The sequence below is a fragment of the Orycteropus afer genome, unplaced genomic scaffold (genome assembly GCF_000298275.1).
Source record: "Orycteropus afer afer isolate SDZICR_OR568_19922 unplaced genomic scaffold, OryAfe1.0 scaffold00048, whole genome shotgun sequence".
Lineage (NCBI taxonomy): Eukaryota > Metazoa > Chordata > Mammalia > Tubulidentata > Orycteropodidae > Orycteropus > Orycteropus afer.
Genome location: NW_006921635.1, coordinates 14,276,245 through 14,295,174, shown reverse-complemented (window position 1 = coordinate 14,295,174; position 18,930 = coordinate 14,276,245). Strand labels below are relative to the sequence as shown.

At 54.9% G+C, this 18,930-nt stretch overlaps 2 protein-coding genes across 2 annotated transcripts in view; one reads left to right on the top strand and one right to left on the bottom strand.

Annotated features, from left to right (window-relative positions):
* Positions 1–1,548: 1,548 nt before the first annotated feature.
* On the top strand, positions 1,549–12,631 carry RAB35 (RAB35, member RAS oncogene family). The gene is made up of 6 exons (XM_007938290.1): positions 1,549–1,645; positions 2,527–2,577; positions 5,952–6,075; positions 10,002–10,126; positions 10,214–10,338; positions 12,503–12,631. Exons 1-6 carry the CDS (start codon positions 1,549–1,551, stop codon positions 12,629–12,631), a joined length of 651 nt encoding a protein of 216 aa, XP_007936481.1.
* A 3,954-nt stretch (positions 12,632–16,585) lies between these two features.
* Positions 16,586–18,930, bottom strand: part of BICDL1 (BICD family like cargo adaptor 1) — a gene marked incomplete at its 5' end in the record, with an annotated part of 93,421 nt that continues 91,076 nt past the window's right edge. The window contains one exon of the mRNA XM_007938289.1: positions 16,586–16,747. Within this exon, the coding sequence (XP_007936480.1) occupies positions 16,586–16,747 (162 nt within the window). The remainder of the gene's footprint in view (positions 16,748–18,930) is intronic.

Below are 18,930 nucleotides of genomic sequence, written 5' to 3'. Positions count from 1 at the left end.
TGTTGACTTTGACCCCGTTGTTGTTGGGTGCTGTCGAGTTGATTCCAATCACAGCAACCCCACGTGACAGAGTAGGGTTTCCTTGGCTGTAATCTTCATGGGGCCAGATCGCCAGCTTTGTCTTCTACGGAGCCACTGGGTGGGTTCGAACCACCAACCTTTCAGTTAGCAGCCAAGCACCACGGCTCCCTATTTTGACCGTAGTGAAGGTATCTCAACTTCCTCCCTTTCGTTGGGTGCTGGTCAAATGGCAGCGGCATGATTTCTCAAGGAGGCCCCTTCTAAGGTTGTCGAGGAGATGGCATTTCTCAGGGTGCTTTCTTTCCTCTCAGAGGGAAAAGCAGTGTCTAGAGGTTGATGTCAAATCTGAAGCAGCAGTTAGTTGGGTGACTGTAGTGGTCTTTTTGCAGTGGTACCTGGGGATGAGTAGAAGGGAGGGGACGTGGCTGTTTCGTGGCTTCACGCAGAGAGAACAGCTTCCTCTGATCTGATTTAGATAGATGGGATTTAAATAAAACTTAATTTTAAAAAAGGATCCCACCATCCTCATAAGGTTGAAAACCCCTGCTTGGCTCCTGTAAATGCTGCAGTATAGTGCTACAGTACTACCATTGACATGGCTGTCAGGAGATTGCTGTTTGTTTAGTCATAAATTCATTAGGCAGTGTTTTGCTGGCACCTAGTAAGTGCTGGACCCAATGTACAGGCCTAGGGACTGAGTCAGCCACAGTACCCTGAATTCACAGCGTGAGAGAGACGAGTTCAGCATCTAGAGGAACCCACTGCCTAGTGGCCCCGACACCAGCTTTTAGCTGAGTAAGCTCAACTTACTCAGAAGGCTTCGGGAGGCTCTGGGAGGAGGCAGAGGAGCTGGCAGGGCCAATGGGGTGTTGGCCTTGGGCAGAGCCCATGAAGGACCCAGCCTAGGACTCAGGCTCTCCTTGTACTCAGCGGGAAGCCTCACAGAGGCAGCAATGAGGAAGTGGCTCTGAGCAAGAGCCTTGCAGTCCCAGGGGCTGAGCAACAGGTACGTGGGTGCAGCACCTGCCTGCTGAGGAGAGCCTCACCCCGACTCTGTCTTCGGAAGGTAAGACCCAGGTTTACTCAGTGAAACAAGTTCTGGGCATCTCCAGACAGTTTACTCACCTGGAGAAGGACCCAGAAAAGCTCTTTCAAGAGGATTGCTTAGAGAGGATGTCTGGGGTTAGGTGGTGAGAAACACAGGTGTTACTTAGTCCTTAACAGTGGGTTTTGGCTTGGTTATTGGGTAGCAGTAGAGGGGTGGGATCATTGCCTTCTTTGAGACTGATAAAAGCTGTGGGCTTTTCCCAACAAATACCTGCATATCCTCAACATTTTCATTTAGTTGTAGGGGTTAATGAAGTCCTAGGTTAAGCTCTCATGTTAAAAATGTAATAGGTATGAGATGTAGGAGCCTTTATGGGTCTTTTTTTCTGCTCCTGGAAGTAGACTCAGGAAAACCCAAGCAGTTTGTATTGGGAAGAGCTTTCAACTCTGGAGTCCAGCATACCTGGGTTCACGTCTGCCATGTCCTGCTGGAACACTTCAGGCTGCCTGCTTAGCTTCCTGAAGCCTCTGTTTCCTCATCTTAGAGACATACTTGGAATCGTAGGAGAGAGTCAAGGTGCCCACCACATAGAAGGTGTTCTCTGCATATTAGTTACTTCCTTCTGTGGGTGATTGGGTTTTGGAGTGCTAGGGTAGGGAGATAAGGCAGGAGGACACAGGACAGGCTACCTGGTTGACCTGCTGAAGCTGCTGTATGGAAGTAAAGGGGGAGCCAAGTGTCTGAGTTCCACCTGTCCTTGGAATAAGTATGCTGGGTGGGAGGTGCTGTGCTAAGTGATATGGTCTGAGTCTAAGTGAGTTGTTGGCCTGATAGGTGGAGTAAGGCTGACCTTCTGACTGCCACTCCGTGAATCCTGCCATTAGTGATGTCAGCAGAGAGGAAGTGTGTTGTAGACGAAAGATGCCTGGTAGTCAGGTCTAGCTGTCTGGGTGTCAGTGTTCTCACCTGTACAATAGCCTTGGTGGTCTCAGGGTTCTTTCCAGCTCTACACGTGCTCTGTTCAAGTGGTATGCAGGTGGAGCTGTGTGCGTGATGTTTATTTTTCTAGGGACCATGTTTAGACTCACTTTGGGGACCCAGCATCATTTGGTTGACCTTCCTCCTGCTTTATTTTTGTCATCTGGCATTTTTCTTTGAGTTTTGGGGCTAGTCTTCAAAACGGGGCCTGGCACGAGTCCCTTCTCATCTCTCTCCAGGGGACATGGGAGCAGCTTGTCTTACACTAGGACGAAGGAAAAGGCCAGGGAGCAAGTGGAAGAGATGTTCTTGGTGTGTGGCTTTTGGAGGAGATAAAAATAGGCATTGAGGAGAGGTGGGTCCCACAGAGCTTTGTAAGAGTCAGAACTGTTTCCCATCATCTCTCTGGAGAAGGGTTTGGTTGGACGGAGGGAGGAAGCCCACTGTCTCTTCTCATCGTGGTGGTTTCTCTCTCACAGGTGTGGGCAAGAGCAGTTTACTGTTACGTTTTGCAGACAACACTTTCTCAGGTGAGTGTTCCCCTGGGATGCTGCTGGGGGGACTTTGGTTTTTAATTTTTACTGTGATTTGGGTGAAAGTTTGAAGAGCAAATTCATTTTCCATACAGCAGTTCGTACACATTTTGTTCCATGATATTGACTGCAATTCCCTGCAATGTAGCAGCTCTCTTCCTGCTTCCTCCCTGTAGTCACTTCTTTCCTGTGTCCTTCTTTTCTGTGCATTCCTGACCACTCACCCCCCACCCACAGCTATCTCTCTGTGCAAACATTGCCCTTCTTTTCTCACATGATTGATCGCTCTAAGGTGTGTATCTACCTGGTATAAATATTCTATATGCATGTCTTTTGTTTGGCTGGAAGCCATGGGAGTGAGTTCAATTCCAGGCCTGAAGGGTAACTAGGGGCCATAGTCACAGGGCTTTCACCAGGCTCTAGCAGACCAGTAAACCTGGTGGTTTATTTTTAATGATTTTGAGTTTTATTCTCCCACTGTACCCAGGATCTCCTGCATTGATCCCTTTCTGAGTGGTTGACAGTGGTAGCCGGGCACTATCTAGTTCTTCTGGTCTTATGGTCATATGGGCTGAGAATCGCGTGGTCTACTAGCCCCTTGGACTAATTGTTTCCATGCACCTTTGGTTTTCTTCATTTTCTGAGACTTGAGTTTTTTAATCCCTTTCCCTGGCTCTTCCTCACATGAATGTGTTCTCATTCAGAGGCCAGAGGTGAGAGGAGGAGGAGGTATAAGTGAGAAAACCACGCTGAAACGGTCCTGAGAAGCCTGACGCAGGCCCACTGTTTCCTCACCCAGGGTCATTTTGTTCCCCAACATTTAAAAAAAAAAAGAAAGAAATACCACAAGACAGTTTGAACAGTAAGTTGTCTAGGTAAAAAAGAGAAACTTGCCTGGCCCCCTGTTTCCCTCTGCTGCCCTAATAGCCTCTGTTCAGTGTGATATGTTTCTTTCCAACTTTTTTTCTGAACTCTGCATACTGTTCAGCAACTTGTCTTCCCTTCAGGATTCAAGGAACACCCTTCCCCTTTGTTACATACGGATCTGTGATTCTTTTGAATGGCTGTGAGGTTTTCCTGTAGTGTGGATGGATTAAACCATAATTCACTAACAGAGCTCTTCACTCATACCTTTGTGGCCAGTCTGTTTTAAGTGATGCTGCATTACTTGGGATACGTTGTATATATAGTCTTGTTGTCATGATACACTGCCAGTATACTGTTATACTTCTTCAGCTGTTTCTATAGAAGTGGAGATACTGGGTCAGAGGTTATATGCCTTTAAAATTTTCTTAACCTCCCCAAAAAACCCTCCAAAAACCTGTTCCTTTGAGGCGATTCTAATTCATAGTGACCATATACGACAGTGTAGAACTGCCCTATAGGGTTGCCTACGCTATAATCTTTATAGAAGCAGACTGCCACATCTTCTGTGGAGCAGCTGATGGGTTCTAACTATTGACCTTTTGGTTAGAAGTTGAGTGCTTAACCAGTGTGCCACGGGGACTCCCTTAATTTTTTTTTTAAATATTGCTAAATTGTCTTCCCCAAAAGCTGTACTAATTTAACTTAAGCTCCTGTAGAAGGAGCCCTTAGCCAGCTTCCAAAATTTGGAGTTCTGGTGGCGTAGTGAATAAGGCATCTGGCTGCTAACCAGAAGGTCAGTAGTTCAAACCCACCAGCCACTCCACAGAAGGAAGATGGGGCGACCTACTTCCGTAAAGATTTACAGCCTCAGAAACTCAGTGAGGGTTGCTGTGAGTCAGAACTGATTTGATGACAATGAGTTTGGTTGTTTTCTTGGTCCTCATTCATTGCCATTGAGTTGGTCCCTACTCATAGCAACCCCTCCTTGGGTTTCTGAGGTGGTATCTCTATGGTGGTAGATTGCCCAGTTTTCCTTCTGAGGAGTGGCTGGTTTCTTCTCTTCACCTTGGTACTACTGGCATTTTGGGCCAGGTGATTCTCGGCAGTGGGGCTCTCCTACACATTATAGGATGTTTAGTGGCATCCCTGGCTTCTGGTCACCAGATACCAGTACTACCCCATTAGTGGTAGCAAACAAAGTGCTTCCATATGTCACTAAGGTCCCCTGGGGGGCAGTACCATCCTCAGTTGAGAACCATTGGTTTATATTGTCAGCTTGCCATTCAGAGCCTTCGTAACTAGTTCAGGTTACCTTTCCAACTTCCTCATACAATTTGTTCATTCTCTTACTCTTTCACTCACTCATTCATTCAAGTGAATGCATGTTTACTGAGTGTTGGTGCTAGGTGCTGGGCCGCACCCCCTGATACCATCCTGGACTTCAAGTCTCAGACGTGCCGGCTTGCTCTCTCAGTGAATTCTGTTTGTGCTTCTGTGTGAGTTCTTCTCCTCTGTGTAGATGTCTTTTCCACCAGTCTCAGCCTGTGACATCTTGGCTGTTCTTCCGAGTGTGGCCCAAATGTGATGTCTTCTTCGATGCTTCCTTGACCTCTACCATACTGTGACCTTGGGCATTCCCTGTGCACTCACCGCACTTTATTTTACACTTATTTTGGGTGTCTCGTCTCCTGCGTCCTGCGTTCCAAAGGAGTCTGCTTCTGGACTGCAGAGGTATCTGCTGGGGTGGAAGCAGTCACAGTGTCTGCTACAGTGGAAGGGCCAAAAGGAGTGAGAATATGTGTTCTTAGTGTGGAGACCTACTTTGTGAGCCTGGACTGGAACATTGTACCAGCTGGAAATTCTCCTCACATCCGTCTTCTCCAAGAGGCCCCAAGGCAGCTGTTGAAAATGCTAACAATGCCCAGCACATGCTAGGTGAAGTCCCGGCTCTAAACGAACACAGGCCTGCGATCTTGCCTGGGCCGCTGACACTTTGTGCTTGATCCCTAACCCCGCCGTAGACGCACACAGAGAGACAGACAGACAGACACACCCCATTGCTATTTTTGTTGCTCTTGCCTCTGTCTGAAACAAGTTTTCATACTGCATTCATGTCCTACGCGTTAGGAAGTTGATTTAGTGAGTCACTAAAAGAAAAGACCTGAGAACATCATAGGTCTTCCTCCTTCTCAGACCCCAGCAGAGTCCCCACCCCGACCACTCTGATTACAGGTGCCGTCTCTGTCACTTCACCTTGTGTCATTTCCTTTGTAACATTTTGTCACTGTAGGAAGTGATGCACTTTATTGCACTTTATTACTTTATTGTGGATTGTCTGTTGCCCTCACCCGCCTATAGGCCCCATGGGGCAGGGACCTTGTCTTCCTTCTTCAGGGTTGTCTCCCTGCAACCTAGAACTGGGTGGGACACTCGGTGGGGCCCTGCTGCTGTTGAGGACTTGGTACCACCCTGTTGGGCTTTGACAACATGCCTTATGTGTACAGGCAGCTACATCACCACGATTGGAGTGGATTTCAAGATCCGCACCGTGGAGATCAATGGGGAGAAGGTGAAACTGCAGATCTGGGACACGGCCGGGCAGGAGCGCTTCCGCACCATCACTTCCACGTGAGTCCACTGGCTGTCCCAGTCCTGACTCTGCCCACTGACGTCTGGACACTGTGGAAGGGTGGTGCCCTGACATGGTAGAAATGTCACTGAGTGGGTCCCTGGGGCTGTTGGGAAGGGAGCTTGTTGCTGGCATAGTAGGGTCATGTTTGGCAGCACTATTCCTCATCCTGAAGATACGAGAGGAATGCCCTGCCCGTAGGTTGACAGTGACCAAACACCCATCTCTGGAGTCTGGTAGGACAGTAACCGTGGCCAGGCAGCTTCCCCTCTGGCTGCCAGTTCCTTTAAAAGGGGCGTAACAGTGAGATTTGCTTCACCAAGGGGTTGTGAAGTGCCCTGCACGAGTGAACCCTTAGTGACACTTATTGCGACTAGGTGTCAGTTGTGACAGTAGGGTCTTGGAGGTGGCTCTCTACTGGCAGATCTTAGAGGAGCATTGGTGTGCATGAGGCCATCAGAAGCTCCTACTGCCAGGGCCTGGGAAGCCCGGCTCCCTCAACAGTCACCCACCTTGGCCGCCGGGCGGCTCCTTTGTGGTTTGTTGGTGCAACAGGAGGTAAAATCCAGGTCCAGGTCCAATCAGGAGCCCTCTGGAGGGGCTCTTGGGTCTTGGGTTACTAATGAAAGGGGTTCCAGGAATGAGCAGGGTTTTGAAGGCAGACAGTTTGTGATTTAAATCTCCATTGTGCTGTGTGACCTTTCTGTGTTCAGGGTCTGCTGTACTGTTGAGTCCTGTGTGCAGGTTCTGGGGGCTTTGGGTTCAACATGGGTTCTTTCCTTGAACTCCCTGACAACTGTGACAGTGCCATTTCACAGATGAGTGAGCTGAGAAGTGGCCCTGCTCCTACTAAGTGGCGAGCCATGCTCCACACGGTAGTGGGATACCCACTGTGTCTGGTACCTGTGTTTACTGCTTCTCTGGAAATCACCACCTTTCTCCCCCCAGCAGTGTGGCTGCCAGCCGTGGAGGCTCTTGGGAAGGTGTGTGAGGAAGTCCCCCAGCTAGAGACCCTGTTCCTCCCTTTAGCATGGAAACATGGCAGACCCCTGGCTGGCTGCCCGTCCTGGGACCTTCAAGGGTGAGGGTGCGGCAGTATGTAGCTGGTAGTGGGAGAGGGGCTCACACGTTCAGCTCTAGCAGGGTGGGTTGCTGGGGCAGCCCTGTAGTGAGCACATGTCTTCATCTGGGGCTCCCTGCACTCACTGACTGCTGGCTGGTGAGCTACCCAAGCGAGGCTCTTCTGTCTGCTCTCTCAGCAGCTGCCAGTGGGGCTCAAGAAGAACAGTCGCAGTCGGAGGCTCCCTGAGCAGATGTCCTTATGCTGGGCCGGGGACTATCACTAAGGCTTTCACCTACTTTATTTCATTCAATCCTGATAGAGTGACCTGTGATTACATTCATTTTCCGGGTAAGGAAGCTGAGGCCCAGAGTTGCTGAAATGACTTAGCTTTGGTTGGTAAGTGGCAGGGTCAGGATTTGAACCTAGGTCTTTCTGATGCCAGAGCTCATGTTCTTCACCAGCCCCCCATGAGCCTCTGGTGCACACCAACCAGGGAAGTCAGGGTGACCGAGCACATTCGGCCTGTGGCCACAGAACCGCTGAGCCAGAGCTGGGGGCTGGGCCTGGGACCCTTTCAGCAGAAGGAACCAGCGCCCCAGCCACTTTCCTGCCTGCAGGCTGGTGGCTAGGAGGATGGGGAATCCTCCTCCATCCTATTTAGGGTATTTGGAGGAGTCACACAGGCACGTGAGGGCAGCATGTCTTTTTCCAGGGTGCTTGAGAAGGGGGATATTCCTGCCCCCCAGTGGCCTTGGCTGGCCGTCCTTCCTGTCTCTTTTTGGGGGGGCGGAGGGGCCACCGTGTGGGAGGGCTCCTGCAGCTGCCACGCCTGGTGCTGCCTGAAGACAGTGCTGCAGCAGCAGCTGGTGAGCCAGGGAGGTGGGCCTGGGACTGTTTCAAGAGGTGGTCTCAGGAGGTGGGCAGTCAAAGAGAAACTAAAACTGCACCCTGTCATCCCCCCACCATTCTTGTCTTGCTGCTGGGAGCACAGGCTGGGGGAGGGGAAAAGGGAGGGAGAGGCAATGGTGGAGGTGAGAGGTCACGAGGAAGGGATCCTTTTGAGACCTGGCACCTGGGGAGTCAGACCTGAGTGTCACCTCCCTGAGCCTCACATCCTCCCTGGTAAACGGTTGTTGTCAGACCTGCTGGACCAGGTTATCCTAAGGTTGTAGATGGTAGCAGGTGGAATGTTCTCACCCATGCCTTCTCCCAGGACACCTCTGGTGACAGTAGCAGGGAGCTAGCCTCTGCCTTGGAGCCCACAAGCACTAGTGCCTTTCCTGCCATAGCTCTGAGCTCTCGGTCACAGCTGGGGCTCTGTGCCAGTGCCCAGTCGTGGGCATTCGTTGGCATCTTCAGTTAGTCTTCAGCAGAGGAGCGGTTTGGGACCGCCTTCCATGCTGTTGCTTCCTTTGCTGGTGCGGGGACCGTTGTGTGTTTGCATGGTTCTGGCATGCCCTATACACTGAACCCCGTGATGAGTCAGGGGCCCGGTGCCTAGAGGGCTTTGTCCCACAGGTGGTGTCATGGTTACAGTCTCCATCCCTGGAAAGGCAAAGCCATGGACAGGAGGAAGGGCCTGGGGAGGAAAGTGTGTGTCTGTGGGTGGAGAGGCAGACCACGGGGACAGGCTGGACTTGACGCAGAGCAGCAGAGCAGCAGGAGGCCCGTCCGGCTCCACCGCGTGGGAGTCTGCCCAGGGGATGCTGCCTGGGGGGCACAGATGCTCTCTCCTTAATTCTGAGAGGTAAGTACTAGTATCGCCATTGAGGAAACTGAGGCTCAGAGAGGTGAAGTCACTCTCCCAAAGCCCCACAGCTTTTAGGAGGTGGGGCTGGGGCTGGTTTTCTTCTCTTACTGGGCTGAGTGGGTGAAGGGCTTGCCAGCGGCTGACGGGTGGGCAATGAGGATGTCTTGCAGCCACCGTCTTCTGTTGCCTGAGGACTGGGTTCAGGGAGAAATAGTTCTTCCTGCGAACTCGGGGGTTGAGCTTTTAGGCTCAGGTGAGCCCCAGCAGGTGCTCAGGGCTGGGGCAGGTGCTGCTGGAGTGAGGAGAGAAGGCAGCCCTGCCCTCTGGCTCGCCTCCCTTTACGCCGTGGTTTTGGCCCTCTGGGCTCCGAGAGGCCCTGGTGTTGTGAGTCTCTGTGGAAGAGATTCCGAGGGGCAGCTTGCGGGGATTCCATAGTGCCAGACAGGGCTGCTGCCTGCCTTTGGGTCTGTGAAGACTTCAGGGGAGGGGAGGCCCCTGCCTTCCTCCTTGGGGTTGATGTCCTTGTGTCCCCCTGAATCATCCGCATGAATGGGGGGCACCATGCTGGTGGTTTGGCAGGGAGGTGTTGGCATCCTCCTTCTTCTGGACGTAGCTGACCTCTGAGGCCACGGGTCTGCCCACTGGGGATAATGAGCACATCTGTGATCCGCTCTCCCGACCTGTCCCTACCTCCCATCCCCGAGGGGAGCGAAAGCAGACTCTTCTGGGTGTTCACACAGTGTGTCTTCATGGAATTGCATTTCACTAACAGAATTTAGAAGAGAGAAAACTTTTTTTGAATATCAGAACAAGCACAGTGGTAATAGGATGTCAGATATGGAAATTGCCAGAATTCTAGAAAAAAACAAGAACCTCGAAGTTTCATGCCAGGGCTAGGTTCTGAACCACCTGGATTAGTGCTTATGGTCGCCCTCTGGCTGCGGGTGCACTGTTCCCTCTGGGGCCGTGGGTGCAGGGCTGGGCCGCCTTTCCTGTTGCCCAGGGCGTGGTTTGGGCCAGGCCGGTGAGGAGGGGGCAGAGCCTGGAGCTGGGGTGCTTGTGGGAAAACCTTTGCTCAGGCTGAAGCTCTAACACAGACCTTGGCCTTCCAGGTATTATCGGGGGACCCACGGGGTCATAGTGGTTTATGACGTCACCAGTGCCGAGTCCTTCGTCAACGTCAAGCGGTGGCTTCATGAAATCAACCAGAACTGTGATGATGTGTGCCGGATATTAGGTGAGGCCACACCTGCAGGAGGAGACAGAAGAGAGGGCGGGGGCGGGGTGTCCTACTGAGCTGGGCTCACTCTGCTTTGTCTTGAAGTGGGGAACAAGAATGACGACCCCGAGCGGAAGGTGGTGGAGACAGAAGATGCCTACAAATTCGCTGGGCAGATGGGGATCCAGCTGTTTGAGACCAGCGCCAAGGAGAACGTCAATGTGGAGGAGGTGAGGCTGGGCTGAGGTCTGGCTGGAGCCGGGCCTGGGGAGGTGGTGACGCCCAGCCCTGCCCTCCCACCCTGCCCTCCGCTTCCCGCTCCACATGAGCCCGTGAGGACATCTGAGGGGCAACAGGAAGCGCCACAGTAACTCCGATGGCGCTGAGCGTCTGCTATGGGCCTCCGGGCTTTGTGCCGAGAATGCTAGAGCACATTTCTTTTTTCTTTTTTAATGATATTTTATTGTGTTTTCGGTGAAAGTTCACACAGCAAATTAGGCTCTCGTTTGACAGTTTCCATATTGTTTAGTGACGTTAGTTACACTTTTCACAGTGTGTCAGCACCTTCTTAATTGTGTTCTGGTTGTTCCGTTTCTAGTTCTCTAGTTTCCCTGTGCCCTTCTTTTCTTGTCTTCGCTTTGAGTAGGTGTTGGCCTTTGATAACTTCTTTCTCATCAGTCTTCTGAGGCAGGTACAGGTATACCCACATTTCAGATGTGGAAAGTGAGGTTCTCATTACCCAGCTGAAAGTAGCTGGATTGAACTTAGATGTGACCCACACCAAAGCCACAGACAACTCCCACCCCGTCCTCGGTCTTGCTGCCCCTTCCCCCGGCCATACCACTGTCACCTCTTCTGCTCTCTGCTTTCCTTGGTCTCCCTGGGAGACCAGGCTGCTTCCTGTGGCTCCCAGAGCCTGGGCGGGCCCCTGGTGCCGACCGAGACTCCTGAGGGGGGCAGGGGAGCACCCTGCAGACCGGTCGCCCGGCCGCTGGCTCGCCAGCTCCCTCTGTGCTTCTGCTGGGCCTGCTGGGAAGCAGGTGTGATTCGGTGGGAGAAACAAGCCCAGCCCAGCCCCACCTGCCAGCCTAAGGAAGTCCTGCCTTCCCGATGTCTGGACACAGAGGCCCCAGGGAAGTCAGGCTTCCCACTGCATCCCTGGACGTGGCCTGCAGTGACGGGAGCCCAGGCTTCTGAGAGTACTGGCCTTGCCATGTGGGGCCCAGTTGTTGGAGCCACTCTGAGTGTTGGGGTGACTGACTTATCACTCCCGTCTGTTCTCCCTATAAACTGGGGAGAATGGGAGTCCCTGCCTTCCAAGTCGTGAGGATTAAATGAAGAAATTATGTCACCAGTAAAGCCAGTTGCTGTGGAGTCGAATTCTGATTCAGATGGCCCTGTGTGTGTCAGCGTAGAGCTGGGCCCACAGGGTTGTTGCTGGGTGGTTTTTGGAAGCAGATCACCAGGCCTTTCTTCTGCAGTACCTCTGGGTGGACTCAGACCTCCAGCCTTTCTGTTAGCAGCCGACCCCGTGAACCGTTTGCACTCATCCTAAATTATGGCAGCTGAGTGCTTTCTAGGTCTCAGCCCAGCTTTTCTATGCCTCCTGCCACTACCACTGCCATTAGTGCTGTTGTCTTTGATGGAGGTATGAAGGAGAGGACTGTGGACTGGAACATCGAGTTCCCTGGGTCCTGAGATCAGAGGGACCCTGGTGACCTGGGCAAGCTCTCGGCTGGACCTCAGGCCGCATGTGCAGCTGATGTGAGCTGGCAGGCAGCGAGTCTGTGTGTCCCATCTGCAGATCAGGCAGGCGGCGGGTCCCTCCGTCCCACCTGCAGAGCAAGTTGCACCTTTGTCTTGTCGTAAGAGTCCAGCTAAAGGAAAGGGGTTCTTAATTTCTCACAAAAAATTAGACTGGAAAATCCCCGAGAGATTAAGTGACTTCCTCAAACCCACATAGCTTGTGGGTCTTTGATGTTGGGCCTTTTGATCTTCAGATGATTTTTGACCCTTTAGTAAGAGCTCAGGAGCCCTGGTGGCACAGTGCCTAAGGCATCTGACTGCTAACCAGAAGGCTAGCGGTTCAAACCTACCAGCCACTCCTCGGACAGAAGGTTGGGCATTCTACTTCTGTAGAGATAAAGCCTCAGAAACCAAAGGAGGGGTCGCTATGAGTCAGATCTGACTCAATGGCAGTGAGTTTTTTTTTTTTTTTTTTTAAGGGGTTTGTAGATGCTTACAGTCAAGGACATGGGTCTACAGAGCTAACAAGTAGGGAGTAGGAAGCTGGGACCAGACACGCGGCATGCTGACATGCTGATGAGTGGGTGGTGCTGGCCGCGATGGCCCCCTTGCTGGTCTGAGGCCACCTGCCTCCTTTCCTTTCTACAGATGTTCAACTGCATCACAGAGCTAGTCCTCCGAGCAAAGAAAGACAACCTAGCCAAACAGCAGCAGCAGCAGCAGAACGACGTGGTAAAGCTCACCAAGAACAGTAAACGGAAGAAACGCTGCTGTTAACGGCCCCGCCAGGCCGCTGCAGTGACTGCACTGTGCTCACTTCCCGGCCCGAGGCCCGCGGGGGGCTCCTCGGGGGACAGTCTCAGTTTCGTGCCGTTATTTAAAGAATTCTCCACGTTTTTGTATCTGGAGGCGCCGTCGGCACTTCCTCCCTTCTTCCCCCGCTCGAGTGCCAAGAAGGTGTTGGACAAACTTGCCCTTCCCTGCTGGTGCCCCCCGCCCCAGCCCAGGCGCCTCGACCTGGCTCGGACGCTGCCAGCAAGTGGACGAGTCACCAGGGTCTGTACATAGTGTACATTGCGTTAACCAGCTGCATCCCCTCGCCCCGCTCTGGCTTTGCCTCCTTACTGCCAACCTGCTGCAACAGAGCCTCCTCCCACCCCACTCCCTGCCAGCAGCTTCCGGAGGAGATAGGCCGTGTCTGCCCACGTCTTCTGGAGCCCGGGCTGGGGGCGTGGGTGCCGTCACCACTTCTCCCCTGTAGGCTGTCAGCAGCTGCCCGGGGCATTGGCTTGCCCCTTCTCCAGGGCCTGGGCTGTCTCTGTTCCTGCCCACTTCTCTGACCGATGACCATCTGGCAGCTGGGAAAGCCAGGCCTTGAGTGAGGCCGGGGGTCCTGTCAGAGGCCCTCCCCCAGCTGGCCCCTGCCCTTCGTCCTCAGCGGACAGCAGTCCTTCCCTGTAACCAGCAGGTTTCTTGTCTTGCCTTCGAGTCCTCAGAGCCACAAGCCCAGGGGAGCATAGGCTTCTAATTTATACCAAAATGTTTCAATATCAGCAGAAAGGCAGAGGCATGTTTGTGCAGGGATGTGGCCTGCAGGAGGGCTGGAGGGGTGTTAACATAAAAAAATGAAGCCAGATCGAATGAATGAAGTTCCTCGTGCTGCTGCTCTCCCTGGAGTGTGGCTGGCACAGTGGCACAGGTTGTAGCGTCCCCGCTTCGCTGTCATTGTTTTTAGAAAAAGTGAGTGGCTTCTTGTTACTATGGGGCTGGGCTCCTGGCACAGTAGCCCTGCCTTCGGGCTGTTTCTTGGTGGAAGGAGGTGGGGTCTCCGCCCTTCTGTGGTGGGTCCAGAGACCCCACTGGAGTTCCTGGAGCTGTGGTGTAGCACCAGGCACCTCCGAATGTGGGTCATGGGTGGCGGCTGCCGGACTCTGGGGATGACACCGCTGAGTGGTGACAGGCAGCTGTGGACACTGACAGGCTTTTAGTGGAAAGGTGGCATGAGGATTTCTTTGTGGGTGGGGAGGGATGGCAGCTGGGGCTGCCAGGGTTATCTGCACTTGAGGACCACTCCCTTCCCCTCAGGACCCTCCCTTCACCTTTGCTCAAGAGGATCATGGAACCTGGGATTATAGCACGGGGTTTGAGTGATGCCATTTCCTTTCCTAGGTGATTCCAGGCAAAGTCCTGATTGGACAATCACGACTCACTGCAGATTCTCCATGTAAACACTGGGATGGGTTTTTAATCAATAAAAACTGGGGGTTTCTTCCCACCACCTCTCTACTTCCCTAGGCCGTGACTCTGTGTGACAGGCCCCCCCAGTGAGTCGAGGATGGAGTGGGGAGCTTGGGGGCTAGGGAGGGTGGCTGCATGGCCATGGCCAGCTGGTAGCTGCATCTGGTCTGGGGGAGCCGAGAGCAGAAGCCTGGCCTCCATCCCCAGGAGGGTCCTGGCAGAACATGGGTGCTGTTGGGGACATGCCGAGCTGGGAGCTCTGTGGGGAGGGGGACATACTTGACGCCTAACATAGCATCAGGTGAAGCCAGCGTGGGAGTGCTCGTACGTCCGCGTAGGGAGTGGCCTGGGACCCTCCAGCCCAGGCGAGGAGCCCCCAGGGCTTCTGGTCACTGGACGTTGAGCCCCGGGACATGGCATGATTTGGGGACGACAGTGAGCCTGTCCCCTGAGTGTCACAAAGGGAGGGGGGGGGGGGGGCTCACGGGGCTGGGCTGATGCCCTAGTGGACCTGATGTGAAATTTCCTGTCAATAAACTTTTAAATGGTTTGCTAGGATTATTTCTGTATTGAAAATTTCTAATTATGCTTTTTAAAAAAATACTAAAAATAAAGGTTCAAGCTGCCACATTCTCTTCCAGGGTCTGTTTCCTCTTCTCCAGCTGTGCTGTGGGTGGGGCCAGCTTGACTGTTCATGTGGAAGTCCTGCACGGGTGCCTGCGAGGCCCCTGGCCACTCTCCGATGCCAAGTCCTCCAAAGGCTGGTCCAGAGTGGGAGCTTTCCCCCTGACACGGTGGCTGGGGCCCTTGTGGTTATGATGCCAGGGTAAGCGCTGCGTCCCTCCATGTGCCAGTGGGGCGCAGTGGAGGGCTTTGCCCTGAGCAGTTTCTTTTGGGCTCCGAGTTTCTGCTGCGCTCTGGGCCTGCCTGCTGTAGCCACTGGCTGTGAGCCCAGTGCTTGCGACCCCTGCTCCCAAAGCAGCTGCCACCAACAGGAGGCCGGGGGCAGAGCGCTGCCACTTCAGGAGGGGCGAGTCACATGGTGTGAGGCCCCTCCCGGTGGGGCCGCTGCTGCCACCTGCCAGCAGCCGTTCTGAAACTCAAGCTGCGTCCTGACCAACCAGTGTCTCCAGGTACCCAGTGACCGAGGCAGAAGCTCTGTAGAAATTCATTTTATTCTTATTCAGACTATTTTCAAAAGAAGCAGTGGTGTGCTGTTTTTCTAAAAATATGCCTTTATAGATTTATATATAATATGTATATTATAAAATCCATACATGTATTTACACGATTGCTACATACAAAAGTTACAGCACTGTGGTATGTACATATCTATAGGTACATTCTTGCCACTCGCCCCTGCTGTGCTTGCCCGAGGGCGGGAGACTGGCTCCACCGCGAAGCAGCTGCAGGCAGGCGCCCAGCCCTCGGCCTCTCGGCAGAGACGGTGGATGGTAGCTGCTGAGGAAGGAGCGGAAGCAGCAGGTGCAAGGTCATTCCTTCTGCAGCCCTGGACCTCCGGGCAGCCCGAGCTGACGCAGTGCTTCTGTCCACCCAGTGGTGCCAGCACTGCCCTTGGGGCTGGGGTGGCTGACCACAGACCCCTCTGCAGCTCATCTGTGGCCTGGGCTCGCTTGGCCGGGCTAAGAAGTATATGTGAGGGAGCCGGGGGCTTGTGGGAGGAGAGAAGGGCCCTCTCCCAGCCCCAGGGAGGGGAAGGGCTGGGTGGCTGAAGCCTGCAGAGGGCCGGGGAAAGACCACTGCCCGCTGGCTCCCCTGCTAGGGGCCAAGTACCACCGGAGGCAGGTCAGGAGGGAGGAAGGGAGAGCGGTGCTGGCTGGGACCAGGGCCCTGCTTCCTCCCTAGGGCTCGGAGGGCCTTCTCGGGAGAAAGCCCTTGGCCCCACTGCCTTAGGCGCCATCTCTCGTGGTGAGTGGCCTGGCAGATGTGCACCTGCTCGGAGGTGCTGGGCCCAGACGTGTGCCCGGCAGAGCTGCATGCACGTGGGTGAGGGGCCCCTTCCTCACCCCTCTGCCAAGGCAGGGAGGCTCAGCCAGCGGGGGGCAGGCAGCCTCCTGGGGCATGCAGAGAAGGGCCTCATTTCTTGCTCCACCTTATTCAGAAAGAGTAGGGCAGCAGTGCTTGGGGGCTGGGCACTGGAGCCCTGGTGGTGAGGTGGGGTCAGAGTGGCCGAGCCTGGCGGGACAGCTCCAGGCAGCCGGGGCTCTGCTCAGTAACAGCCCGTGGGGGCAGCCAGGCGTGAGCTGGGCCCTGCGCTGGGGACAGGGTTTCTGCCTGTCCCACTGGGGAGGGCACCCTTCAGAGGGCCGGTCAGGCCACCACTCCCACCTGGGTCTTCTGTGCCCGGGGTGCTGGGGGCAGTGAGCCACGGAGCCAGGCCTCCCGAGGCCCTGCTGGGGGACAGTGCGCTGCCCCCTTTGCACCCCGGGCAGCGCCTCCGGTCACCCCCACTCAATAGCCTGCTCCTCACACTTAAGTTTTCCTGAAGAACGAGAAGAGCCGTTTGCCTTCCGTGGCGCCAGGCTCATCCGCCCGCCCTGCGCCGTGGCCCCTGGAGAAGGAAGATGCCGGCAGACTCCGCTCCTTCAAGTGCTTGTCCATCAGCTGCCGGTCTATCACCCTGTGCATGTCGTCCTGCAGGGAGAAGGGCGGGCTCAGCAGGGACTCGGGCCTGGGGCTCGGGGGCAGGGAGGTGAGGGCTGCTGGGAGGCCGTGAGACGAGATGAGATGAGATGAGTGAGGGTCCCAGCCGGGACTGCTCACCAGGAAGGAAAACAGTGGGGGGGGGAGGGACAGGACAGACCACCGGCCCCAGAGCCGCCTCAGGCGGGGCTGGTTCTGCTTTGCTGTTGGCATCCTCCCCTCGGCCCCCCCTCAGCGGACACTCGGACTCTGTCCCTGTCTCTCCCTGTGTCTCGCCTCCTGTGGCCCTTGGGGCTGGCTGGGTGCCTGTCACTCCATTTGCCACCCCCACCCCTCACCCCGTTTGCCCTCTGGGCGGCTCTAGGGTGACAGCCAGCTCTTTTGCCCAACGGAATGGCCTGAGGGGGGGCTTGTACCCTTTCCTTTGAGTTACTTCTGGCCTGAGCTACTGCCACCCACCATCCTCTAGCCCTGCATGGCAGGGAGCAAGAGGCTCCCTGGGTCCTGGGCCCACCCGGCCCTCGCTGCGTTCCTTCCGCCTCCCCCAGCACGCTCCTCTGTGGCAGAGGCCGCGGGCCCACCATCTTCAGAGGCTTGTCCTGCTCAACTCGGGCTATTTCCTTCGGCTTCATCCCCTCCTAGAAAGCGGACCCGTCTCAGGGAACTGCCGTCTGCTCCACGGCAGAGCCTCTGCACTGAACAACTCCATCCTCCGTGTTCCTGGTGCTCAGCTCTGATCCCCCTCGACAGGTTCTGCCACGAACAGAATCCCTGCTGTAGAGACTCAAGCGGCCCTGTCTGGTCAGTATCAGCAAACACAGCAAGCATCTGCCCGACTCCTTCAGTCTTGTGCTAGATGGGCTCCTGGGGTCTCCTGGTGAATAGGCACCAAGTCTTAGAAAAACAGCTGTCCTGCCAGCTGTTCCACTCACACACAGGTGAGGCCAGCAGTGCTGCTGGGGGCTTCCCGAGTTCTGGCAGAGGACTCGGTGCCTCTGCGGAGCCCCTCACTCGAGGCCAGGAAGCTGGGCACCTGTGTCTGTCCCCTCCACAGTCTCACCCAGAGCCCTACCACTGGGTCAATCAAAGGCCTCCGCCCATTTCAGCAGGAAACAGCCTTTCGTGAGCATGTCACCGGGTAGCAGCGACCCTGGGCCCTTCGCTCGTCTCCTCATTTCCTCCTCTTTTGCCTGCCCTTCCTCCCTTATGTCTTGTTCTCTGCCTCCCTGTCTTCTGTCTCCTTCCTCTTCACACTGAACTTCCCTCTTGTCCCCTTCCTCTTGCTTCCTTCCCGCCCATCCCCCCGAGATCTGGGACCTGGGGGCTTGGCCGATCCATAGAACTGGGAGACAGAGGCCTGGCGCCCAGGAACCCCGGGGGCCGTCCACGGCTTGGCGCCTGAACCCAGGCCGGGCTTGGTACGGTCAGTGTTGTCAAGCACAGCACAGGAAACTGAAGGGCTCCAGAGAAGAAACCCTCTCAAAGTTGCCAATGTTTTCCCTGGCCTCTTGCAGACTGCCTATGGCCACTTCAAGCAATCAAATGCATCAAGGCAGTCCCATAAAATGCGTAACTATCAAGCTCTCTCCCTCTGTCTCGCACACATACACACGCGTGTGCTGTTGTAATTCCACATCTGCCACTACTTCTGTGGACAAAACACTGCACTTCTGGGAAGGGGTCAGGTCAGCAGCCAGATGCTGACGAGGCGTCCCCTGGACATGACGATGATGGGAGGAGGGAGGCTGGAGTTGGATGGCACGTCACTGCACAGATGATGCTTGGCACAGACACGGCGGCCATGAGGGGAGGTGTGGGGGCAGGATGGCAGTGGCAGCGGAGGGTGGCGGGTGGAAAGCGGAGCACAGTCTCACCTCAAAGGCAGGAGGGGTGTACAACTACAGCTGTTGGTACGGGTACTGAGAAAGGCCACTAGATCAGAAACCAAAGGAGCCAGATAGTAAAAAGCCCTGAGGAAGCAAACTGCAGCCGGGAGAGAAGAGAGAAGAAGAGGGCGTGAGCCGGGCAACCAGGGCCCAGTGCTCCCTGGGCGCCTCTGCCGGCCGGTCGGCCTGTGGGACCCAGGCCAGGGCCCTCGGGGGCTGGGCACTGCTCACCGGGCCGCAGCGCTGGGCCTCGCTCCCGGAGGCGGCCACGTGCCCTTCACCTGTCTG

Bases quoted from the DNA above. Each gene is read 5' to 3' on its own strand.
- RAB35 (XM_007938290.1), top strand. From the start codon at position 1,549: ATGTCCTGCTGGAACACTTCAGGCTGCCTGCTTAGCTTCCTGAAGCCT. The intron at 10,127-10,213 runs GTGAGGCCACAC...TTTGTCTTGAAG, and splicing joins TGATGTGTGCCGGATATTAG to TGGGGAACAAGAATGACGAC. The intron at 10,339-12,502 runs GTGAGGCTGGGC...TCCTTTCTACAG, and splicing joins AGAACGTCAATGTGGAGGAG to ATGTTCAACTGCATCACAGA.